At 37.6% G+C, this 26,299-nt stretch overlaps 1 protein-coding gene across 8 annotated transcripts in view; it reads right to left on the bottom strand.

Moving 5' to 3' along the window:
- Nucleotides 1-111: 111 nt before the first annotated feature.
- The window catches only part of ZMYND8 (zinc finger MYND-type containing 8), a 48,105-nt gene continuing 21,917 nt past the window's right edge, over nt 112-26,299 (bottom strand). For 2 of the 8 annotated variants that reach the window (XM_058850456.1, XM_058850457.1), the window contains exons 4-21: nt 22,741-22,959; nt 21,769-21,882; nt 20,940-21,032; nt 19,592-19,679; nt 18,895-18,950; nt 18,384-18,461; nt 17,238-17,353; nt 15,712-16,193; nt 15,232-15,372; nt 12,455-12,607; nt 11,263-11,766; nt 10,096-10,464; nt 8,292-8,482; nt 7,683-7,763; nt 7,175-7,253; nt 6,348-6,587; nt 6,039-6,196; nt 112-1,514 (exon numbers count right to left, since the gene is read on the bottom strand). In XM_058850456.1, the coding sequence (XP_058706439.1) occupies nt 1,413-1,514; nt 6,039-6,196; nt 6,348-6,587; nt 7,175-7,253; nt 7,683-7,763; nt 8,292-8,482; nt 10,096-10,464; nt 11,263-11,766; nt 12,455-12,607; nt 15,232-15,372; nt 15,712-16,193; nt 17,238-17,353; nt 18,384-18,461; nt 18,895-18,950; nt 19,592-19,679; nt 20,940-21,032; nt 21,769-21,882; nt 22,741-22,959 (3,264 nt within the window). In that variant the 3' untranslated portion in view covers nt 112-1,412. Of the gene's footprint in view, nt 4,634-5,326; nt 5,751-6,038; nt 6,197-6,347; nt 6,588-7,174; nt 7,254-7,682; nt 7,764-8,291; nt 8,483-10,095; nt 10,465-11,262; nt 11,767-12,454; nt 12,608-15,231; nt 15,373-15,711; nt 16,194-17,237; nt 17,354-18,383; nt 18,462-18,894; nt 18,951-19,591; nt 19,680-20,939; nt 21,033-21,768; nt 21,883-22,740; nt 22,960-26,299 lie in introns of those variants that run through there. The other 6 variants (XR_009278823.1, XR_009278824.1, XR_009278822.1 and 3 more) reach the window with 6 other exon arrangements.

Raw genomic sequence — 26,299 nt, 5'->3', positions numbered from 1 at the left:
TTCTAAAACAGTTTAATAAAAAAACTGTGACGTTTCCTGAAAAATTGGAGAAACCCAAAGCATATCGTGTGTGTCGCCTGTCTTTAGTCACAAAGAAACACAATTGTCAAAAAAGATATTTAAGTTTAATACAAATTTTATACAAAGAAAATGTGAAAAAATACTTCCATATGCTAAAAGCAATTATGCTTCACAAATAAGGCCAGCTAGGCTAGTTTTGACACAACTGCAATTAATGAATATTTTGTTCTCACTTATTTTTTCTTCTAATACTTTTTTCCTTCTAATCTGGGTACTAGCTGGAGACTGTACAAACCGCATTCTTATATAAACAATGGGAGAAATCAACATGACTAAAATGTACAACAGAATGTACTGGAATGATATCATACAATTAATTTTCTCATATACATACATCACCTTTGTTTTGTTCAATGCTTTCGTTTTACACAACATACAAAATGGGACTACAGCCTCAGTGTAACAGACAGCATCTCCAGGGGTACTTCCTCTCATACTGCACTGCTTCATGCTTACAGAAAAACATAAATTCCATCATATAAATAATACATGCTCTGGCCCAGCATCAAAAGTCCTTTGCCCATGTTTCCCAATTCATGTTTTTCTCCACACCTAGTTCTTGTTCCAAGTCCTTTTGGGAGGATTTTTTTAAAAATAAGAAAACTGTGAAGCATAGCAACAAACTTTACTTTCCTCGATCTTTGATATCAGTAATCAGAAATCCTGCTACAACCAGCTCCTAGCACACTTAGCAAATTTTCTGATCTTAGACTGAATGAAATTTTAAAATAATTTTAACCTGTAAACAACATTAATATTTGTTGTCAGCCTGGTCATTGTGAAAAACAGTATAAATTTTTATGGATTTCTGGTCCACATAATTTGCCTAATAGAGTTAACTGAGAAGAGATATCCTTCATCACTTGGTTGTTCAGAGAAATTCAACAAGAGTTGCAAAGTGCAGAAATATTTTTCACTCCAATGGCAAAAAGTTCTTCGGATTTTCTGTATTACATTATTTGACACAGTTTCCCAAGACCAGTTTTCAGCATTAGGTTGTGGTAAGGCTGTTTTAAACCTTCCTTTTCCAACTTCAAACGCTCTTTATAAGTTAAAGTCAATACAAATATAAAAAGGAGATGGTACTCTAATGACATCCACAAATTGTACATTATTTACAAAAGAAGCATAGATTTAATATGGATCTTACCTGTCCTCAATTATCTAAGCCAGCACTAATGCTTTACATTAATGTAGTGTAATTAATGCTTTGTACACGTACACAAAGCTAAAGTCTGAACCTCTGAGGTTAATCCAAAGAACTGTGTTTATTTGTCACATTTCTATTAGATTTATTTATTCCAACAATTGTTTGAACTTCTTGTTAGCAGTTAGACTCTTCGTACTTGGACTGGCATTGTGGTCTGAACATACTGAACTCCAGTTCTCATTGCCACTGTCCCAGCAGAAGGACTTACCACTACAGGAATGGTCTGTGGATTAAAACCAAGAGAAACAGATTGTTATGTTAAAGGTCACAAACATGACCACAGATATAGAGATATGTTTTCCAGGGGAAATCCAGAACAAGTTCCAATTTTGTGCAAGAACTAATACCTTTATTACCACAGTATTACCTCATTCCAGGGGAGGAGTAGTGCATTACTTCCCTATAGCCAAGAGTCTCAGTGTTCTCATCACTGCTCTAGAATTACAGGGACAGGAGGTGCTATAGGGGCTGCACACACTGCCTGTGCTTGGAGGGTGAGGGTTTCAGAGTTACATCCAGTTATGTATTTTCTGCAAACTAATACATGGGAAGAGGAAAAAGGGCTAAGAAAATCCTTTGTCACTTGAAAAAGTTCTGACAAATCAAACTGGAGTACAAAAATACCCTTGTTTATAAGTATATTCTTGTTACACGTTACTTAAATCTTTTTCCCCAAAAGGAACTTTTCCCCATGCATTCAGTCTACACAGAAGAGAACAAAGAACATCCATTTAAACAAAAAAAAGTACTTAAGTTAACTTCTGCACAAATCAATAGCAAAAACATCAGCATTACTGGGAACTGTCTTACACACCCTGTAAAAATATTAATATAGAATAAACTTTACACTTCCATCATACTGATCATGATTTATACATCTCAACAAATGGAGTTTCAGGACATCTCTATAGGTGGTAATTGATTCTACAGATGCAGAGACAAAGGCACAAGAATGTTAAACAATCTGGTCAAGGTCACATCACTCTGGAGAGCTGTAAGAGGATTTATTGAACCTAAAGTCTGTATCTTAACCTTCCTCCAAAAACGTGAGAAAGTCTAAAAATGTCTCTACCATACAAACTGCAAAGTGTGTTTCGATACAATTCCAGTGATGCACAACTGGTGATCAGACAAACGCATCCATTTCAGTTCACAACATCTTGTGGAAGAAACAGGGAGGGAGATTTTGAGGAACCTGAAAGGGATGCACAGATCTTCCCTCAGTGGTAGTGTGACATTCCAGAGAGGACATGGAAGAATAAATACAAGTTCAGTGAAGCCCAATGTTTCCCCACACCGATTCAAGAAACCACATGAGTGTCTTAATGATATTCCACAAAGACTCTGAGTGTCCCTGCTGAGATGGATTACAGCTCCTTTGTGACTGAGTCTGTGCCTTCCAGAAGCCTACTCATTCCATTCCCTGGAATGCAAAGAAGATGGGTTCATATTTTTACATTATTTTAACTGCAGGAAGAATAAAAAACAAACATGGGACCAATTTGCTAAATAAATTCAAGATTACTGCCATTTTGTAATGATTTCAGATGTGTTTACAAGGTTCAGTGGAAATGGTACCCAGCAGATACAATGGAAGTTGTTCAGCGGAAGAAATTCCTAGTTGGACACAAAGTGCAAACTGAATTCTAAAGAAGCCATTATGTAAGTCACTGTCAGTACTAGAGGTGGGGAAATTAGGGTTGCCACAGTTGCTTTTTAAATATGCACATTTACACACATGGAAATAATTAAGTTTCAGTTCTTAGCACGGTCGGAATATGGAATGTGCGAGACTCCTTAAATGTGTTCAGATCATTCCCTGAGAGGTAAATTTTCCACCTCTGCCAGTTTTACACATATGTACATTTTGCATACATATTAAACATGCACTAAGGTTTAAAATTATTTAAATTGCACGTGCAGTCATTAGAATACAGAGGTGTCTGTAGCTGTGCAAGACTAATGCAAATGTGTACAAAGTTATAAACATGCACAAATAAAGTTGGAAACCTTTCACACCTTCCAATTCTGCTTTACATAACTCAATACACTTTGTGTTACAGAAAACCGATGAGGATAACTGCTATTTTTCTGAATATTACACAAAACCACCGTAGGATCTTACAGCCTCGCAGCTATTCACAAAAGAAGCCTGATGTCTTAGAAGTCTGCTATTGGATTTTAAAACACATACAAAACCTTATTTTTAATGGTAGTTCAGTCCAAGCAACTCGGGGCTAATGCTGCAGAGGTGCACAGTGGTCTCAGCTGAGACCAAGTGGAACTGAAATGCTGTGAGGAACGTGGGAAGCCTCCATCCTCACCAAGAGCTGTGTTTGTGTGGAATCTGAGGGCTGTGAAGCACCGTGCCTGAGCGTGTGTCCAACACACACAGGGTGTCCTGCAGCTGGAGTGTGCACAGGGAAACACAAACAGAGGAACTTCTACAGCACATCAGGCCTCACAGTCACAGTGTGGGGAAGGTACACAGTTTCTAACAGTGTATTTGATTTGTATTTGTAATTGTATTTTCCCTGCTGAACTCAGCACAGAGGCAGAGCATGTGCTGTGACCAGAGCAGCAGCAGCTCAGAAGCTGGCTCTGGCATGAGCACTGCAGAGCACAGCCAGCTGAAATAATGGGCTAAGAGATGGTGTATAAAATACAAAAATCCAACTCACTTTTGTCCCATCTACTGTGACTGACACTAGGGAATTCAGATGTCCTTGGTTAAGCCTTTGATAGTAAAAACCCAGGTCAGATTCCAATGTGATTTCTCATTTCATAATGCTAATGTGCAAGACTGCATGGGAGAGACACTGCTGACAAATGCATATTCTTTTTCACAGGTACTGAGATGTCACAGGAATATCAAGCATAGCTCAGAAATAATTAAATCTCTAAATCTCTTTAGGATACCATAGACAAAATGATACTCAAAAGATATTTTAAATGAATTCTATATATTTACATTGATGATGTGGTCAAGTATATACATGAAATGGACCAAAAATGTGAAATGCCTCTGCCTGTCCTCAGTGCCTTTGCCAGACTAAGATTTTTGAATCCTTGGAATAAAGGGGTGGAATGTTGCACAGCAAAATAAAGCATTTTGCACTGCAAGCTGAAACTATACCAGTGAATTCATCTCTTGATACAACAGCAGACGGTGACAACCCCCCAGAGATACTGAGCAATTTTAATGCCAGGAACAGCATTGCTGCAGACTTTAAATTATGACACTGTACTTACAATTGTGGGTTGAGTAGTTGGAATATAGGTGGTGGTCTGCGGTACCTGGACCAGTTTTATAGGCTGGTTGCTTGTCACACCTGTTGCTATCTGCAGAGACAGCACAGGCAACCTCAGTAGAAGCCTCAGCTTTTACATAAATTCCACCTAGTTGTTACATCATTATTATGATAAGCAATTTGTGTTGGATGTTTTCTTTGTGTTAAAAATTTGCATCTTAATGAATTCACAGCTTACTTCTTTGTTAATAAAACAAAATTCAAATGATGAACATGGTCAATGTATACAGCATGATGCTTCAGGTAGAACATCTATATAAAAGCAATCCCATATCTGTGTAACTGGAATATTCCCTGGCAGGTTTTAGGTCTCACATTCCCTATTTCCCCAGTAATACAAAGCTTGGGCTGCCATAACAATGAATACGAACATTAAGTGAGTGAGCCAGAGTTTAACCAACTTCATCAAAACATTTAAGTGAAACAGCACCTCTTTTTTCCCCCTCTTCAAATCTGTTCCCCAAGTTACTCCCTTAGATGACATTTCAAGCCCAGAGATCTAACACCAGACGGTAGCAAAAGTGTCAAGAAATGAACACAGCTCTCTAGATTACTATGCTTCCCAATTCTACAGGACTATCTTGATGAGACATCATGCTGGAATCACAATACTACAAAATTAGTTTGCTTTTAATATTTTAAAATACAACAAGGCTCCTACTGATGTGGAGGATCATGTGTAAGGGTTTGAAGGATCAGCCCCACCCTCCCCCCCCCGCTAAAATTTTTCATTTCATAAATCTTGCAAGGGCAGAAAAAAAATGATGCCAAAATTGCTAATAGTCAAGCCCTACCTATAAAGCAGAATCTTCTCTATAAACATTTTCTATATATGCAATGATAAGTCCCTTTTTTTTAGAGCATTTGCTCATCCTTGCCTACTGAAAACTATCAGAGTAGATGCTATGGAGGATTTCAAAACTGCTCCGTTAACCGTAGATCCAGGTGAAGTGTTGTATCAGTGTTATGGAACATTGTGGTACCCTAATGGCAGTCTGTGGTGAGAAAGTAACTTGGTTTGAATGCAGGTCTTGAGCTTGGCCTCTGAACCCCCAGGCAAGAAGGGCTTGGAAGTGCTGCAGTCAGTATTGCTTATCAGAAGGCAACTTGTATCGAAAGATCCAGACCAGAAGCTACACTGATGGGTCCTGGAGAGAGAGAGAGAAAGAGGTCCAGTCCCCCTTGGCTGGAAGGATGAGTCAAGCCAACACAAGGTTCTATTGGGAATAAGCGAAGGGGAAGGGGTGTTCCCAGAGGAGAGAAGGAGGTTTTTTTACAAGATGAAGAACGAAAACCACAACTCTCTATCACTCCCCAAAACACACTCTTTGAAATATTCAAATGGTTATAAATTCCTGGCTTATCCAGGGAAGCCTTTAGGGGTAGGTTTCAGAGAAATCTTACACATTATTTTTGTTTGAAGTGATGATACTCACTGTAACACTCTCTTTGCTCTTATCAGCTGAGCCTTCCTTTTCCTTAGGAGTGCTGGCTGTTTCTGTGGGTGTAGACTGCACGCTTGAACTGGGCTGGGATGATTTATTTAGTGTTTCTGTGCTAATTTCAGTATCTGCTTCTTGCTGTGTCGCAGTAGCTAAAATTAAGGAAAAAAGAGAATGAGGCAACCACTCATGGGAGCCAGTCCACAGTCCCTCCTCAGAGCCACATCTGCACATGAAGAACTGAGTCACTGTGGATCCATCCACCCACCCAAACCCCCCCAGCTGTGTAAGAGGCACCATTACCTGACTGTGTGCAAGATTTCATATGCTCAGGCCAGTGAGCTTGTTGGCAGGGGTAGTCGCAGTAGCTGGTGTTCCAACAGCAATAAAAGATGGCCTCTTTCTTGCAGTTGGCACACCATTGCTTCTTCTTGGTCTCATCCACTGCTTGTTGCTTTTCCAGTTCCAGCTGCTTCTTCACCTCAGCAATCAAACGATCTCGTTCCTGCTCCAGGCTCTGACGCATTTCAGCCATTGTCAGTTCTACTCAAAATCCAGAGAAAGAGGGGTTTGCACTGTCTACCCCCCAACAGCAAGGAGCAAAACACATATTCAATATAATATTAATTATATTATATTTAGTTACTATTTAATATTAACAAGTTTAAAGACAACATGAAATTAAAAGTAGCAGTCGAAGTGTTCCCTGAGTTTGGGCATCTGTTTCATACCTACTTGACAAATGCAAGTCTTCCATCTTCTTTTCTTACTCTGGCACCATGATTTTTAACCATTACTTTCCATTTGTCTAACAGTTTAGTTCTGAATGTCCCACAAAGGACCAGAATACAGCATAAGCAGAAAAAGGACAAATGCTGCTGCTTCTAACATGCTTTGTCTTTGCAAGCCCAAACTTTTGTTCAGCTCCAATATTCAGAAAATACAGAGGATTCCATCTCTTCTCTCATCTCATTTGTTCATGGAATCTTGGTTTCTTTACAAAGCAAAATGTGGTAGTTCCAAGAGGGACAATGTGCAGCACCATGTGATGAAGGTAACACACTACAAGTATTTCCATTTCCTATGTAGGACAATACCTTACACGCTGTTTTGGACTGTCAATTTCATACCTAGATTGTGTTTCATTTCTGAAAGTTCCTGTTGATGTAACCATTGAAGCTTTTCTATCTCAATCCTCAAACGCCGAATCTAAATATTAAAAATTTAATAGTTAGTAATAACAAACAGGGCGTGGTGTTTAATACATAATTATTATATAAAAAAACATGCCCAAAGCAATGAGCCATCATTTACATCAAGGCTCCTTCATATTAACATGAGGACAAGACAATTGTAAACCAACCCCAAACCAAAGTGTGAAGTAATCTAATTATCTGTTTGCTAAATTTGCTCACCAGAAAGAGCACAGGACTCTTTGAAGACAAAAAACTTCTGTTAAACTTACTCTTGATTCCTCCAAAACTGTGAAGTCTTAAATTTCTGAGTGGAATCAAGAACCTATTCCTCAGTGCTGTTTGCATTTATTAGAATAATATTTCATTTATTTTATTTTTAACTAGATGAGGCTTAGAAAAGCAAGATTACACAAGTTTGTTGTTTTTTTACTCTTTCACTAACCTCAGCTATTGTACTTCCAGTAGTATTTTTTGAAAGATCATTATATATTTCAGTCATTGTTCCTTTGATGGCATCCATCATCTGAAAGACAAAAAGAAAAAAATTTCTTTGGTATAGATTTTTAATAGATTTTTTCTTTCAACCCCTCTACTGGGAACCTATATTGCTACTCTTCTTTCTCTCCAAATATATGTAATTTACCTGTTTCTACTTATTTAGAAGGTAGAGCACAACAATTTTGATCAGCACTCTGATTTTTAGGTGTCCTGACCAGTTGAACTGCTTGACCTTCTACTTTTTGAATAAATTATTATTGATATAATTTATGAAAAAAAATATATAACCATGAATTTGGGGAAGAAACACAATGCAAAAATATATAGTATTCATTGATTTTTTAATCTAAATATCTAAGAGAGTATGGAAAGCTCACATCCCCCTTCCCTCAGTGTCACTATGATGAGACCAGCACTACACCACCCTTCTCTGTAACAACCTAGCACCTGTTAAATGCATGAACACACTTCTGTGACAATTTCCAACCTGATGAAACTACAGGGTGTTTGAAAATAAAAGTACAACTCCTTTAAACCTTCCTCCAGAACTTACTTTGCTGGTATATTTAGCAATATCTGCAGCCACATCAGCTGAAGCTGTTGCAATTGGCAAGTCTGTGTTGAGTGAGGAAGAAAGTGTGCTTGCAGATCCAGAGCTGGTAACCATGGAAATGGGCTGAGTGCTTGTGACCAAGGTTATAGTGGATGTGGAAGTGCTCTGGGTGATCTCTTTTTGCTGCACAGCTAAGAAAAGAGAACATTGAGGGGATCAATCACATAAGGAATTATGAAAACAAACTTCTACCTTCAATATCTAACTAAACTGAGTGCATGTAACCATTTCAGATTTATTTATACAAATAAGTGCCATCTAATGATTAATTACACAGTGCCCAGCTACTGAACTTGTACATAATTGTAAGGCTTAGAGGTAATGAAGCAAATATAACTTTGAAACTTATCATTTTAGACTGGCCAGTGCAGAAGACTGTCAGTTCTAACGGTTTATCTGCTGGAGTATTTTTTAAATAGTATTTTTTTAAGAATAAAATGCTTCAAGCTATTTTTACTGATTCATATTATAAAAGAAGTTTTCCTTGCCAATATCCTCAGTAGTGAAATTACTGAAATGTCCATTTATTCATCTTTATGTGCTATATTTTTGTTTATGCCAATTCAGTACATAAGAAATCTATAGATTTTATATTTTTCACATGATAGATTTCTAGACTGCAATATTTAAGATGCAACATTCCCATGATGTGCTCAATAGTAAACAATATTGAGAAAAACTCACGGGCTGAACAGGAAGTTCATCCCATACTATTAAGGTATGTGTTAAAGTATGATTGCATTTAACTTCCAATTTTCACATTTATTTTTCCTCATTGAATATTTCTGTATCAATTTGTGCAGTCTACAAGAAGGAAGATACCACTTCCTCAACACTGCTTAAATAAAAGCAGTTTGGGACCAGAGAAGTGAGCCTCTGTAAATGTCTGTATGTGAACCATCACCTAAACCTCTCTCCTCTATAAAGTCACCTGTGTGCCAGTGGTGTCAGCAGAGAGGAGAATGTCTCCTCATCAGGCACAGCAGTAAACATTCCAGGTTATTAACTTGAAATAACAAATGAAGCTGATTTACATAAAGTTGGTATTAAGTGAAGGGAAGAAGCAACAGCAGCACAGGCTTGTGTTACCCTGCGCCAGCTCTTGGTGAAGGCTCCAGTAAAGGGATGGTGAGAAAACAGTTGTGAAAACATTCTGAAATGCCAGGGCTGTTTGCTCAGTAAACTAGCATCAAAGTCTTGTTAAACAACAGGGATTTCAAAGACAAATCCTGGAGCCTGGGTAATTTCATTGTTGTCAAATTATACTCTGAAAAATCTTCCAGATCCACTGCTTGTCAGATAAAACTGGAAGCAATTTGTAGATACTGAGGTGACACTGGTAAACATGCAAGTGGGATAGTTAATGGTTTTAGCATATGATCCAGAAAATGATTCAGTTCACCCTTCCAAATCTGTTATGGCTATGAAAAGCAAAAATATTTATACAGACACACAGTTTTTTTGTCATTAAAATAAGGAAACATGACTCTAAATACACACCAGAAAGAGCAAGTACAATGAGCCACTTGTATACTGAAGACATTTATTGTCCTAGTTTAGGGCAAATTAGGGAGGAAAAGTCCTCCCTAATTGAAGTGTCCTGTCACCCCAGGACACTTATCAGAGTAGAACCAGAGTTCTGAGATCTTTTTTATACAAAAGAACTCTGGGCACCCTTGGAGCACAGGGATCACTACTGGGGAATTATGGCACCACAGGCACATCGAGTTAGAGAAGTGTGTACCTTTAACTGCTTGTCTTGTCTGGTATCTTGTCCCCTGAGAGGACTGAGGCTGCTGTGACTGAGACTGCTGGCTCTGCTGCTGCTGTCTCTGTACCTTCTGCATGTGCCATTTCTGAGACGATGTCTGGAATTTATTTGAAGAATTCCACACCACCCTCTGCACAGCAGGGGCTGTTTCCTTGGGCAGCAGAGGCCTCTGCTTTTTCACAGGGCTTCCTGTGGCAGCTGAGGGAGCACTGACAGTGGAAGCAGCACTGGTGGTCGCTGTCACGCCGGCTGGGGGGGTCTGCGATGCGGAGCGGGTGAGCACTGGAGTTTCTGGTAGAGGCTGGGTGCTTGCACTGGAGGAAGGTGGAGTTTTACCTACAACTAAACAAGCATAAAAGGTTACACCAGCTTTTCACCAACACATCTGATTCATAATTTTCCATCTAGTTTTTGGAACAGCCATATAGACCTTCCAGTCTGCTTTGAATTATTTTCTTCAAAAGTAATCAATATTCTACAAGTAAAGTCATTTCAGTGTAGTTGAAACTGGTGGCAACTCAGATGCATCAGTAACTAAGCAAAACAAGAAGTACAAAACCAAGAAAAACCAGCCTGACCTCATTCAAAAGGTGTGTGAGAGGTTAGCATTTGTTAGGGTGTTTCTGCATTACCACTTTCACCTGTCATCCCAATTTCTTTCAGGATAGAAAAAAAACATTCTAAAGGATTAATGTCATCAGTTACTAAAGGAACACTATAAACTTTCTAAACAACAGTGAACTGACATTGACAACCAAATGCAGATGACACCACACTGGGCAGGAGTGCTGACCTGCTCGAGGGCAGGAAGGCTCTGCAAAGATTTGACAGATTGAATCAATGGGCTGGGACAACTTAATCAGGTTCAATAAGGCCAAGTGCTGGGTCCTGCCCAACAAAAAATATGTATATTCATAGTTCTACATTGCTGAAAGGAAACAGTAAAACTAATTCTGTTTAAACCAGAAACTATAATGGGCACTCAAAACTTTTTTCATAGGCACAAATGTTGAACAATCACTCCTAAAAATTGTTTTAATACAGCTATTTTTATCTCAATGAAAAAATAAAGGTGGCAATTCTACCTTTGGTAACAGCCCTACAGAACAGAGGGGAAAAAAGGAAATAATTCCATCCTACCATCTTGTTTAGGAGAAGGTTCTTTAGATTCTTTCTTGTTTTTCCTTCCTTCACGAGCACAATGATCATCTCCAAGATCGATGACAAGTTCACTCTCAGAATCAGAGTCCAGTCCTAGATGCACTGTTGGAGAGTCTGTTTCATCTTTACCTTTCAGCTTTTCTTTTGCAGGATGCTGTAAACTCTTTCCCTTTTCAGAAAATTCTTTTTCGGTGTCTGAAACAGCCTTTTCCTTGACCGGTTCTTCTGTTTTCTCCACTTCTGGACTTGTGCTTTTAAGATCCTCCTTGTCTTCATTCTGTGCTGGAGGCTTAGGTTTTTTTTTCAAGCTCAATGATTCTTTGTCACTTCTTGCACCTTCCTTGTCCTCACCATCCTCTTGATCATTCTTTGATTTCTGATCCTCATCACTATATTCACTGTCACTGGTATCAGATTTCTCAGAATCTTCAGAGTCACTGTGTTCTACTGCAGTATAAACAGCTTCAGATATTTCATTTATTCCTAATTGTGGGAAGGAAAGCACATTCCATGCTGACATCAGACTGACTGACATTACCAAGAAAATACTGTATATACAGGAACAAAGTGTACACATAGCATTACCTTAACTGTTAGTCCTTAAGCTACAAAGCTTAGTGCCCTATCCCAGCACCACAATGTATAAGAATGAACTTCTAGATACCCCAATTAATATTTTTATTTCATTAAATGGCCCTCCTTTCACTGCTTTTTCCCAATACCTGCAAGTCTTTTGTTCAACTCAGTGCTGGCAAACAAAAAAAGGAGTTACTCTTATCCACAAGAAGCCACCTTGAAAATAAGCAACACTATTTACAGTCATTCTACATTTTTACATTTGTGCAACTGACACAATTTAGACAGAATTATCTTAATTTTTCAACATGCAAAGCAGGCAAGACTGTAATCCTCTCATACTACATGTATATCTACATCAGAATGGTACAAAAACAGGTTAAAAGATGAAAGCTTTTTGACAAAAATTTGAAGCATCGGCTCTGTGTTCTAAAGCAAACTAGTTCAGTGCATTCTACTTGCCTCAAAGAGTTTGAATATCCCCTACTTTGTTTTAAAACATAAAATACTTATGGTTTAACTACTCAAAAACTTATTTAACCTCCAGTTTAAGTGCATCCTTCCCATGACCACTGTGTTCTTGAGGGACACTCACCCAGTTGTGCTTTACAGCTCTCGATGGTCTTGTCGAGATTGAGCTGGAACCTGCTGCGGATCTGGCGTTTGGGGGAGATGAGCTGCACTGGGGTGCTCTGCTGCTGCACCGACTCGCTCAGCTCCTTCAGATCCATCTCGGCTTTGCTACGATCTGCAAAAACAAACACCAACTAAGAAAAAGATTTTACAACAAGATTCGAGATCACTATCAAGATAAAACACGTTTCACCAAAAAGCAATGCAGACAATCTGGAACATAGTGCACTTTTTTTGTAATTATGGGCTCAATAATGACTTCAGTACAAAAAATGGGCTCTTCCTCTCTTCACACACAAAGCACATGCATCAGTTATGGGGACATTTTCTCCATCAATGTGAATTTATCAAGAAATCCCCATTCAGGTTTGTAAAGCTGTCTGACAGCACCTCTACTAAACTACTGCTGTTATTTACTACTCAGAATACTACCTTCACAGAGAAAATTAAATAGAAATAAAATCTTTATAAGATTTAAAGACACATAAAATCTTCATAGTCATTATTTAAAATCCAAAAGTTAGGTCATGAGAATACATATAAAATGTGGATTATTTCACTGGATAGAATAGTGATTTCAAGATAGAATAATACATTTTTCAGTATATGTCAGCAAAATCTTGAGTTTTCATCCACATGTATAGAATTTTCACTCTGAAATGCACACATCTGTCTGCAAAGAATACATACTACAGTGCTAAGGGCAGAACTGTCTTAGCAACTAAGTTTCACATTTTTGCTTCAATTTTCCAATTCAGAGGCTGTATTTGTACAGCACAGTCCTATCTTTACCCTCTGCCAAGAGTGCTGACATTCCATCAGTGCTCAGGGCACTCAATCAGTTGGAGTTAACTGAGGGAAGAGGAAGGACCCATGAAGAAGGGGGAAAAAAATGAAGAGAAGAATTATGTTTGACCAATTTAGCTCCTTCAACTGTCTCCTAAGTAATCAGAAGAACCAATTCCATAAGCTGAGAAAGACCAGTGGCTATGGAGAAGTCAAAAGGTAACACCAGCACAATGTGCATTTGTGCTTTATTTTCAATTTTCATTCCAGAGTAGTTAAATATGACAGTATTGCCTTATTTTACTATATATATATATATGTGTATTTTTTTTTACAAGACATTTTCTGTTAATGTACAATTTACAGAAAAGTGAAATAAATACAAAGGGCTGAACCACTGATTCCTCTGACCAGACATCCTTTTTAAGTTTGACTTTCATATCACATTCTTATCATTTTTTTATTGGCTCTGTTAACCAAGAGCAGGTCCTATACTATCAGAGACATGGGTTTTTTCTCCAAAATCCCCATATATCTTACTCATTCACACCTTCATTTTTCACATTAGCAAGTCTGCCAGTAGCAACAGATGGTTCATTTCTTATATTTTTCCTTCCTTTTTGCTGAATTGCAGACCACAGAGTCCTCCTAACATTCTGCTGAAGATACAAAGTGTCTTTGTTTTCTGGACTCTCCCTTTTGTTTTTGCAGAGAGAAACCCTGGTCACATCACCCATGACAATGGGACGCAATGAGTTATATTGGAAAAATTCTAACATCCACAGAAGAACCTATGTCTGGCACAGCTGATGCTATTAAATGAAAAAGGGTTTTTATTTTCACTCTCATCAACAAAAAGTATATTTATAAAGGAAGTTTCCTTAAACCTGAAAAAAACCCCAGATATTCTACTTGAGAGCATACAAGCACTTCTTTTCTGGTATTACTCATGGACCATAACATCAGATTTTTCAATTTATGCTATTTATTCAAAGTGCTCCAGCTGATATCTCCCATCTGTGGCTCAACAACTGCAGCATTATGTATTTTTTAACGATTTTCCAAATGCATTGTCACCTCACATGAGGTGACAGCTGCAGTGCAGCAGAAGAAATTAATTCTACAACTATGCCCACACATGTGATCCACTGAAAAACAGACTTGTGAGCTTATATCCAGGATCAGAATATCTGTAAGGCACTGAAGACATGAACTCATTATCTGAACTTAAGCCCCCCTGAAATACCTGCCTAACACCAAGGGGAAAAATCCTGATTTCTCTGTGTAATATCATTTGGAGGTAAAAAGTTGCCTGAACAGAATCAGTATGCTCACAGGAACAAAGCATGACTGAGGAAACTGACTTACATCTGTTTGGCTTGCAGAACTATTTTACCAACTTAGTACTTACCTACTCCATCTTTCAAAATTTCAAAATCCCAAAATTTACTTCTAGGGAGTTTCAAGACTTCAAGAATTCTGCTAATTCCTTTCATCCATCTATCTCCCTAGAGAGGGATGGTCAGTGAGGAGGTGATGTAAAGGCAGCAAGAGAGAAGCCCTAGTAAATCCTAAATCCTAAAGATCACAAGAAAACCTTGCCAGCAATTCACTTGAGAGAGACCGAGTGGTGAAGAGCAGCAATGTTCATGTAATTAGAACCATTAGAAACTTACCTATTGTTTAGACACACTCATTTGTACAGTTCAGCTAAGAAAAAAATTATCCTTTAACTACTTCCTTTCATCAACAAGAAACAATAATGGAAACTTTCTTTTATGAGATGAAAAACCCAGTAAATCTGATGAAACAATAATTGCACGTGTGCCTCATTTAAAGACCTTTGTTCATTTAAAGCCACATACAAGCACATTTGTTCATATTATGCTGCACTGACACCACCATAATTTGTTCAGCTGTAAGAATATTAAGTTTTCAAATGTCAAAACTAACCAAGGTTAAGATTCAGAATGCTTCCTGGAGTGGAAGTTCTTTCTTGCTTAGCCGAAATTGGCGTTGATGCTTGAGGAGAGAAAGGTTTGGGGCTGCCTGACAAGCTCCCTGCTTGACCCGTTCTTGTTGGTGCTGGAGAAGCTGAAAAAGTACAAAATTAATAAAGACAGATTTAAAACCAGAACACCTACTCATGACAAATCTAATTTCTTTTGTATTTATTTCCACTCTCCATTCACTTTAATAGTTACAACTATTTCCTGCTATTTAAATTGAACAGGTTTAGTCACTTTTCAAGATTATTTATTCCTTCTCAATGTGACAGAAAGAACTGTTCTTTCTTATCTGTGATACCGAGAGTTAAATGCATCTCTTTTTTTAGAATTTCTCCATAAACCAAGGAATAATATAGCCTGTCATTAAAAAGTACATGGAAGAAAAGCAGTCAATTTCCAAGGTTCTGTACCCCCTTTTTTTTACCTGTATTTTTCTCAATGAAGTCCATGGATTCTTCACTGGCACTGAAATGACTGGAAGTTGCTTTTTTCTCTGCATCCTGTTCAACATCAGACCCAGTGTGAACTGATGAGTTTGTACTCATTGGTGACCGTGGCATATCTGTCAGTGAAATCCTGCGACCTGTGCTACTGCCCAGCATGGACTTGCTCATCAGAATCTTGGGTGATGCTGTCATATCAAAATTCAGTTTGATTTTCTCTTGTTTGTCTGTCTTTGCAGTTCCAGCAGCTGGGTTTGCAGGGTCTAACAACATTTGGTATTGATTGTTGGGAGTATATGGTGTCCGGAAAGGTGCATAATTAAATACTCCAAATTTTCTACGAATGTTATCAACATAAACCTCCATTTCTTGCATTGCACTATTGAAGATGCTTTTAGTCTTTTTCACAGAAAAAGGAATTTCTTTAGACATGAGGTAGCAATTATTTATTGGAACCCAGGCCCTATATGTAAAACATAAATAAAAGATAATATAACTACATTTCATACTGTGAATTGACATTGCCAACTTTTATGCACATACTAATTTATTTTTGCCTAATCATAAAGATATGAATAGTTCAGATAATTTTAAAGAAGCATCATTACATTCTTTTAATATTTCAGTGCTTAGTTTTGGTAAGTAAGCAAATTGCATGCCTTGGATTATCACTGCCTTATTTTACTTAAGTCATTTTATTTCTACTGGATAAACACTCATCGATTATGACAAAAAAATATTCCTAATTCGAACAGTCTGTGTAACTGCAAGACAACCATTGCAAAACAGTTTGTCATAGCACAAATCATGGCACAAAAATGTAAAGAGCATGTAAGAAATGAATACTTCACTAGCACCTTCTTAGAAACATTTTATACCCCAGGCCAGGTTGGCCAAATTCCTCAGTGGCAGGAAAAGTTCTATCAGCAAGTACTGGACAGTTTTATTTAACATATATAAAACTGCCTCCCAAAATCCTAAGATAGCAGGAACTTTGATTTAATTACTCCATGGCTTTGTCTAGTTGGCTTTTTTACAGCACATGTTATTATAGATTTGTATTTCTAATTCATGACAAATCAACTTGTAATCATCATAGCTGTGTCCATCTAAGCAGAGGATTCACAAATACAGAGAACTCCCTTCAGAGCAAAACTGGAATTTTCAACACAGGTTATATTTCTGTATTTTTCAAACCTACAGGTTTGTGTATATTCCCATTAAGGTTTAGACAACATAAATGACTTCACTGGTTTCTTCCGCTTTTAAGTGGAATCCCACCAGACACAGGAATTAAGCTGCACATTCACCAGATTCTGTAGGTATCTTACAAACACAGCTCATGTTCTACAGACACCATGTAAGGGTTTAAAACTGTGTCTGCTACAGTAATTACACAGTTTATTAGGGTCAAGGTTCTAAAGAAAGGATCCAAAAACTTGTAAGCACATAAAATTACAACACGATTTTTAAAGTACAGTCAGACATCCTTTTGTTCAAGTCCCACCTGTCATGTTGGCCAAAGAAACGGGCATCGACTTGCCCATCTTTATCCCTCAGTGCTTTAGCAGGCCAGAATGGAAAGCCTTTGAGTTTAGCCCAGACCAAAGGGTGGGGATTGCTCTAGAGGAAGAGGCAAAATACACAGGAAGAAAATGTAAGCACTACTACCTTCAAATCTGATAATGAACACGATTTTGTAAAAATTGTATGTATTACTTAGATTCAATAAAGATCCAATGTGCATAAGGCACTTAACAAATACAAGATTCCATTTTACTATGAACATAATAAATTGTGAGAGAACAAAATGATAAAATTATATTAAAAAACTCCCAAAACATAAAACCTTACACATCTTGATTAAACTTAGCATAGTTGCACTTCTTTATTCATTTATTTTTGATTAGTCCCCTCCAAATGTATAGCTTAAGTCAGACTAGAGCCAATCCTTGAAATGCTTTAATTCTTACTTAGGCTTGTGTCTTGGCAGATCATAAGACACTAAAAACTGCTTGACTTGGGGCAAGAACTACTTAGCAACAACCAAAACATCAGTGTGTCATCAACAGTATTCTCATTCTGAATCAAAACCACAGCACTGTTCCAGCTGATAAGAAGAAAAGGAACTCTTATCTCAGCTGAAACCAGAACAGTCCAAGAAAGAACTTGATGGATTACACACTTCTACTTAAGAATTGTAAGGTCTCCCCAAATTCTGTTCACTATTAAACAGGAAACAGACAATCTATCAATAGGTCACGAAAGAAAAATCAAGTCTAAACTGATGCACATTGCAGAAAGAAACATTCACATTTCAGAAATCCTCTGAGCACTGAGGGTACGACAAGCAAGCACTGCTGGCACAAGGCAGTTACCCTGTATTTGAAGACAGAAAACTTGTGAACTGGTTGCTGATAGCCTTTACAATTATTTCCAACTGGACCAATCCTTTTGGGACAACCTGCAATCTTACAGCTAAGACATTTGAGACAGTCTGACTCCACAAGGATGATATGCCAGCCTAAGCTGCTTGGTAAGCTACAGCAGCTTTCCTTGACTCAGCAACCAGGTTTAAAACAAAGAGGGGATAACAGTCAAATGAGAACTGCTAGTTTATGTAGTAGTTAGACTATCATAATTTTTAACTTACACAAGGCTCACAAAACCAATTCTCGCGTTTTTGGCAAGCAGCTAAATAACATTCCGGACATACTTCAATTTCATTCATCTGGAAAGAAAAAGCAAAGTTATTGGAGAGACTAAACAGAGTCCAAAGTGTGGTCATTTGCATTTATTCAGAGGAAAATTGTATTGTTACAGTAAAAGAGCCACAAAAAGTACATCTATGCATCAGAAGATGCTGGTCACTTTTTCCAGCTCCAAATATTCATTAAACAAGACAGGTGCCTTTGAGCAGAATCCATAAATCCATCTTCTCCTCTTCCCTTGCCTTCCCACAAGTCTTAATTATAAATAGTGAATATCCTACTGGAAGATATGTAAGCAATGCCTTTGCCAAATGCCATTCTGTAGGCCATGGATATGCATAGTTAAATGTAAGAAAACCTACAAAACTCTACAATACATATTATGTCACTCACAAATACATGGCATGGAACACTAAACATACAGAACAATTAATTTAATTGGGGCACTCATACCTCATGCTCACAGATTTTGATGATGACTTTTGCTGTTTGTGTCAATTTGTGATTTCCTGAGGAAACAATAAAATGTTTTAACTAAGAAAATAGTTATGGTAGAACTATGATAAAATCAACAGTTTTCAGATATAAAAGTCATCCGTAAAAACAAAAGAGAAGATCTAAAAAGACAATGTAAAAACACATGCATGAACTATATGCTTGTAAAAGCAGAACATCATCACTTTTCTTCTCAGTGTAGCATTTAATAATCTTTAAATGCCCCTTTTTGTAGCCTATTGCACCCTTCCCACCACTGACACACCCTTGCAATGAGGGATGTGCTGTATGATTTTCTCAATCAGGTCTCAATAAAGAGCTGTACAATGCAAAACATTAAAGCACTTTGAGAGTTGGAACTAAATGATGCAGGTTGGATCAGGTCATCTAAGGTCCAATGATCCTATGAACCCAAACCTTTCCATGATTCTACCTTATTTGAAATGTTTTCTCTAAGGTGGAACGAGCAAGTGACAGCACAGGTTGTATAAGGCCCTACAGTTTTATTTATGACTAGTTAAAAAACAAATTGTTGTTTTTAGGTACTGTGGTCATTAACAGGAAGACACTTTCAGTGTAGAAGTCTACAAATTGCTCCATGACTAACTATGTCAAAGTTTCATATCTGAGGATGAAAGTACATATTAATACCTACCCCCATTGTAAATAATGCAGTTGTGCAAAATCCATTTGGCATCAGCCAAAAATGCTTCAGTGCAACCGTACATTTTCTTTTTAACATTCTGTAAAGAAGAAATTAAGAATGTCTCAGGAAACAGAAATCAGTAAAAAGTGACAGCTTCTTCCTGAATGTTCTGTTCTATCAGTCATACAATAAATAAAACTGAGCCCTGGAGGTGTTCAAGGCCAGGCTGGACAGAGCTCTGAGCAACCTGGTCCTGTCAAAGGTGTCCCTGTCCATAGCAGCGGGCTGGAATGAGATCAGCTTTAAAGGTTCTTCCAACCCAAACCAGTCTGGGATTCTATGGTATTTATTTACTGCAGACTTTTGATTCTAAATGCTTAAGAATCTCTCAAATTCTTTTGACTGCCCTAAAAATGTATGAACTGTCTAAATTAAATCTAAACAGTGAAATACTTAGATCAACATCTCAAACATTTCCAAAAAATCATGCTTCCTAACACAGTGTTAGGAACATGATGTTTCTGCAGAAAACAGTCTTTGGTTTCCTCTAATGATGTATTATCACTTCGCAGCAGTTTTAATTTTTACAAGACCCAGAAAAAATACTGGTCACAGTACATTAGACAATATGTTTGATATTACAGTCTACCTAGTGGGTAAATTTGATTAAATAAAATCAGTCCTGTGGTTTTGTTACCATACTTTATACCATAAAGGCATCAACCTCCACTGTAAGGACACAGAGAATGAAAACTTGTCTCTTCACCAGGTCCTGACAGAACAAAGCAATGCTTCAATCTCCATTAAGCAATGGAGAATTTCTTGATTATATGTACTTTCAAATGGCTATTGAACTGAGAATGAGTTTCATTATCCACCTCTTGACTGTTTCTTTTTCTTCTACACCTCAGGTGCAGTGGAGATTACACTATTTGTTGAATGATCAGTAAAATAAGTCTGGAATGACCCCTGGATATGCATCAAATGTTCCCTAATTAATGAACCAACGATGCATAATCATCAAATGAAACAGAATGATCAAATGAAAATCCTGCTTTAAGAAGTGTCTCCTAGAGAGCATTCATGGAATCAGATTAATTTAATAGGGGGAAGTCAGCAGTGTAAGCTTGTCTTTTTCACACTATTTTTTCCTGAGCACTTGTTACTGGCTCAAACAAAACAGTGAAGTTCAGTTAACATATGATTGTTTTTAAGATGTAAATGAACTGACTTTCATAATAACCAAGAAACCACCCCACCCATCAAAATAATTTTAAACATCTTCCCCTGCCATTTTAGAAATGTTACAGATGGCAATCAAACTCAAGAAACCTTCCTCCGTTAGCTTCATACCAACCTTCTCTAATGTACAAAGGTCCATTGGATGAAAGATATATTCTGCATAATCTGGGTGTTGATCCAGTGAAACTGGCTTTTGAAATGGCTCTGTCTGTTAGGGGAAAAAATAACCACACTGGTTACTAGTACCAAACAGTTCATCAATGACACAACACTCATTTTCTAATACTACTTCCAGCTGTGTTATCAGACAAAATTCTTCAAAGGTAATTATAAAATGCTGTGAGGTAATATATTATTAGCAGAACAACAGGAACTAAAATGTCACGATTTTTTGTATAAGGTACTGTTGTGATTTACAAGACACAATGGCACATTTTAGACACACTGAAAGAAATTTCCTCAGCATTTTAGAAGTATGTGATACAACCAATTTCTGTGGTAAGAACACTTGGTAATAACAGAGAGAAGCTACATTTTCAACACATATAATCGATAATGCAACAGTGTCAGTGCCTAGGGCTCCTGTCCATGTAAATATATTGGGAAGAGATCATTTCTCCACATTCCCCTTTTACATCCAATACAGAATTGTCCACTTTCAGACAGTAAGAAACCACTACCTTCCACTGGAAAACCACACTGTATTTTCATTACACCTACTGAAAATACATCCAGAAGTTACATCATAAAACTACATTTTAAATGCACTCCAAAACAGTCTGTACAACCTAATCTGTCTGTGCTAGACAGGTGGCAGACAGAAGAAAAGCTGTCACAGACAATCTGATAAACTAAATATGCATTATCCACTAAAGGAAGCAAACCCCAGATTATGACAAACACATGATCCAAGTATTTAAAGAAGAAAACAAAAATTTCCTTACCCCTGGCTGTTTCATTTTCTGTAGTGCAAACTTCAGTAGATATGATAGCTGTTCGATGGTGAGCATTGTCATTGCTTTACTCTGTGTTTCTATGCATTCTGCAACTGTGATTTTCTAAAAGTTCGGATTAAAAAAACATTTTGTCAGCAAACATTTCTAGATAAATCCTTCTCCACTGAAACATTCTAGCATTCAAATGAAAGATAAGAACTGTTTTATAAAAAACAAAACCTTTTTAATAATGCAGTGTAAGTACTTCAGATGCCTGTTTTACCTGGGTTTTGGCCTGTGTATGCTACCAAAAAAGAAAAAAGGAAAAGACCGGAAAATTATCCAGCACCTTCAAGATCACGCAAAGTGAATACATGAATATGTAAAATTCCCAACTACAATGTGGATTCAGAGCAATGTGAGAGAGACAGGGAGGTCACCTGGGCTCTAGCAAAATAAGTGATCAGAGGAAAACATGCCATAAACCAATTTGTTTTCATTACAGATACTTGAATGCTAAGTATTCTCTCCCCACAAATCACTGGAGAGGAATGATTAAATTCTTCCACAGTAACAAAATACCCACTTGTTTATGTAGACCCTAAAGTGCATTTTTTTTCTGTGCTGTTGAAAATCTGATCAGCCCACCAGAAAAAGCACAAGTTAAACTAGTGAAAACTGCAGAATGATTTCAGAATTACTGGTGCCTGATGAAGAGATCACGCTTTGAAATGGTGTTTCTCTAGAGCTGGAGGCACAAAGGAAGCTGGAGACTCGTGGTAAGAAGGCAAACACAAGCCAGGTAGCACACAGAGAAAAAGTGGTGAAGCAGAGCCATGGATGCCTCCTCTTCTGTACAAATTTTTCTGGTACCTTGACCAAGAGGCAATGTAGGGATAAACCAGAAACATTTCAGAACACAGAAAAAGCTGTTTAAATCTCAAAACCAAGAAAGGAATCCACTCCTTATATCAAACTAACCTCACATTCTGGGCAAAACCAATCCCCCTCTGGTTCGGCTGTCAGTTTCAGACACTTAGCATGATAAACCCGAGGACAGAGCTCACAGCAGAGGACTTGGCCTTCCCGATGACAAACCCAGCAATAGAAATCATTCCGTCCATCCTGTGGTACAACATCAACAGGGTCTGTGGTGAGTGGCTGCTTCATATAGTAAAACGGACCATGTCTTAGCTCTGACTGAAATGTAGGCAAGAAAAACAGGTTTGGTTTCAAAACAAATTTGCATTTTTTCAAATCATAATATTCATAATATATAAGCAAAAAAGCAATTTACAGGGTTTGATTAACATTTAAGCAAGCACAGTATCTTTGTCATTGCACAGAATCATTCATAAAGAAGTTGACTGCTTATTCAGATGTCGAATGACAATTTGCACTCAGGACCAGAAATAAATTTTTTGTGGCAAGTGAGGACATTGAGTGCAAGACATGCAATCCAACAAGAGCAAGCAGACATTTTCAGCTTCAAGAAAGAAGTATTGCTGTAGAAGCTATGAGGCCCTCTAAACTCAGAATTTCACGGGGCCGTGCAAGCTAAATACTGAGATATTTAGTGGTGGCTAAACCTGGGACAACTGAAGAGGTTAGTCCTGAAACAAGGAGTTGAACACCATGCAAATCTGTGCTAGTTTGCAGCAGTTTATAGCTTTGTACCACGAAGCAAGCCAATGCTGATTTTGATTAATATGGCAAACTGTAGAGAAGGACAACAAAGGAGCCAATTCACATCCTGAGCAGCCACTACAGGAGAGATTTCATTCACCACCTAAAGGCATATCACAATTTAAGACTCACATCTCTATTGGTTTGCCTGCACTAGGAAACAGTGTTAACTTTGTAACCTGCATGAACTGGTCTTCCCCATGAGCCTGACATCTCAAAGATGACACAGCTGACACCAAAACACAAGAAGTGAAGAGCCTGGGATGGCTTAAATGGGTCCACAGATACTCAGAGTTTGTTATATCATCTTTGAAGAGTTGCTAACTTTTATTGGAAAACCACTTTCTATTTATTAATGACAAGGGAACTCAAATTCTCTGTTTGGTATTCATTACAGGGGTGGTTTGGTGAGGAGGAAACAGCCTTGAGATTTTAGACAGCTCATTTAATGTGATTTTTTTGTTTGATGTAAAACCACTTGCTCATGACTTCACTTGCAATTATCCAAACACCTGTAGTCTGAAGAACCATTTTGCTTGAATCTCAGGTCATTTTGCAAGTGTCCTACACCATTTACAAATCTGCAGCTTCTGAGACTCTCAATCACACCTATGTGATTCAAAGAAGAGGGGAACCAAACGTGGGTTCTATACCTTTGAGGCATCCTGAACAAAATCAGTCACACAGGGCATAAATATTGTCCCCAGAAAGCACCAGCATGCCACTTTGAACCATGGTATTTACAATGGAGGAGGTCTAATTATTTGCAGGAATAAGAGATCTTCAAGGTAGAAGCAACAACCCACCTGAAGATACTGTATCTCAAAAAAACCCCAGATAATCTAACACTATAAAATATTTTAGGCAAAGAAAAGGTGTTATCCATAAACACTCTGCCACCTAAAGTTTCACATGATTTTGTGCTAGTTTTGGTGGTTTTCATTTTCTATTCTACAGATGATAAAGCCCAAAGAGACACTTGGTTCCCACCACAGAAATGGGCAAAGTGTTACTTCTGTACTCTCTCTATACACACATTTAATGACATGGCAAAAATTTCAGAAGGATGGTTCTATGAGATCTTGTGGAATAAGTTAGACAGCATAAGGGTTTAAGTCCATTTCAAATCAATTACTACAACAAACATTCAAACAAAGAAACCAGAGTGGGGAAGGGAAAGTTGTACTTTCCAGTGCAGAAACATGTTTTGTTTGCAGCTAAATGCACTGCAGCTGTGAGACCAACATCTCAATCTTATATGTGGAAAGGCAGCTATGGGGCACTTCCTCCACTGCAGATAAAGGAAATTACCAGAAGAATTTAATACATATTCTGACTTTGAAGTGGACATAAGTAATAAGTCCACACTAACTTTGTAAGATTCAAAGATTCTGCTTTAAGACAAACATAAAACCTGTGAAACTTCTACAGAAATCATCACATCCAAACTGAAGAGAAGTCAATTTTTGCTGGAACATGAGATGAACTGGCTTGCTGTTCAAGGTTGCTTTTATCATTTAGAAATCTATCACCTTATTTTGCCTAAGTCAACTTTAAGAAACAAAACAAAAATGGGTTTAGAGACTCAAGAGAGACCCAAAGAACAAAACTAAAAAACTGAAAATTAATGATTCAAGTGTATCAAGGGACCTTTTCACTTGTTCTAGTGAGAGCAATAGGTTTTAAGAGTTAAAATTTTAACAGTTATTCAAGTTCAAGCTCAACTAGGTGTTCGCTTGTTTTATAGGCTTTATTGACATTATTAAGACCTGTAGAATGACAGAGAAAACTGAAGAAAACAAATAACAGTATTGTAGTGCTGTTTTGGAGAGAAAAAGATCACTATTTATATTCAGTTTAAATTTAAAAAAATTAAACTAGTAGTAAAACAAGCTGACAACTTCAATTACATTATAACTGACCAATTTAGTGTCAGAAGTTCCTGATTTTTCACCTTAGTTACATTCTACAATTCCTTAATTCTTGGCTTGATTTTCAGCACTTTAAATACTCGATGGCACCATTCTGAAGATCTGTTACTGCACCCACAACATGTAATACAAAGCTTTGTGCAACTGTAATTTTAGTAATGGTATCTTGAAATGTTCAAGTGCTATAAAGCACTTTGTAATGTAGAATATTAAGTTAGAGGTTTCCAGGGAGGTTGTGATACCTCAAAACAGATTTATCAGTCAATCAGAACCACAGCTATCAGCTACATCATACTCAAACTCAGGACTTAAACTAGAACCTGTATGCTCAGCTCACATCTGCTCAGCAGTGAAAGAATCTTTGAAAAAACTCCTGCTACCACAGAGAGCAGAGTTTGAACCTATTTAGACCCAACAATCTTCAGGCATGCCCACTTCAAATTTGACATGCAAGACAACATCAAATGAAAAGCAACTTGTAAAAGCTAAACAGAACTAAACAGATGATATTTTCTTGCTAACTTGTAATAAACACAGCAAAAAAAGCAAGTCTGATAGGTTTTCTTCGTTAGATACACAACTTTATTCTATCCTGTACATTTCAGGTCTGAGATACCTGGAAAACAGAAAAGTATTTACCAAGGGGAATTTATCAAGTTCAACAACTGCAACTACATTTTCACATATATTTTTAAATGCAGGAAAAAAGTGGAAATTAATACCCAAGGATTCAACTCCACTGTTTGCAAGATTATCTCTGCACTGCACAGTAACAAGCTCAGACTTAAGAGGGGCAATATCTGCCCAGAAAATGTCCAAGATGTAAAGGAATAAACCCAGGCTGCAGTGAAGCTCAGCAAATGACAAACTGACCCCAGTGTACCTCCACATGATACAGTTACACTTCCTGATTACCCTGAAAT

The sequence above is a fragment of the Poecile atricapillus genome, chromosome 15 (assembly GCF_030490865.1).
Source record: "Poecile atricapillus isolate bPoeAtr1 chromosome 15, bPoeAtr1.hap1, whole genome shotgun sequence".
Taxonomy (NCBI): Eukaryota; Metazoa; Chordata; class Aves; order Passeriformes; family Paridae; genus Poecile; species Poecile atricapillus.
The sequence above is the reverse complement of the archived record's forward strand: the minus strand, read 5'-3'. Positions and strand labels throughout refer to the sequence as shown.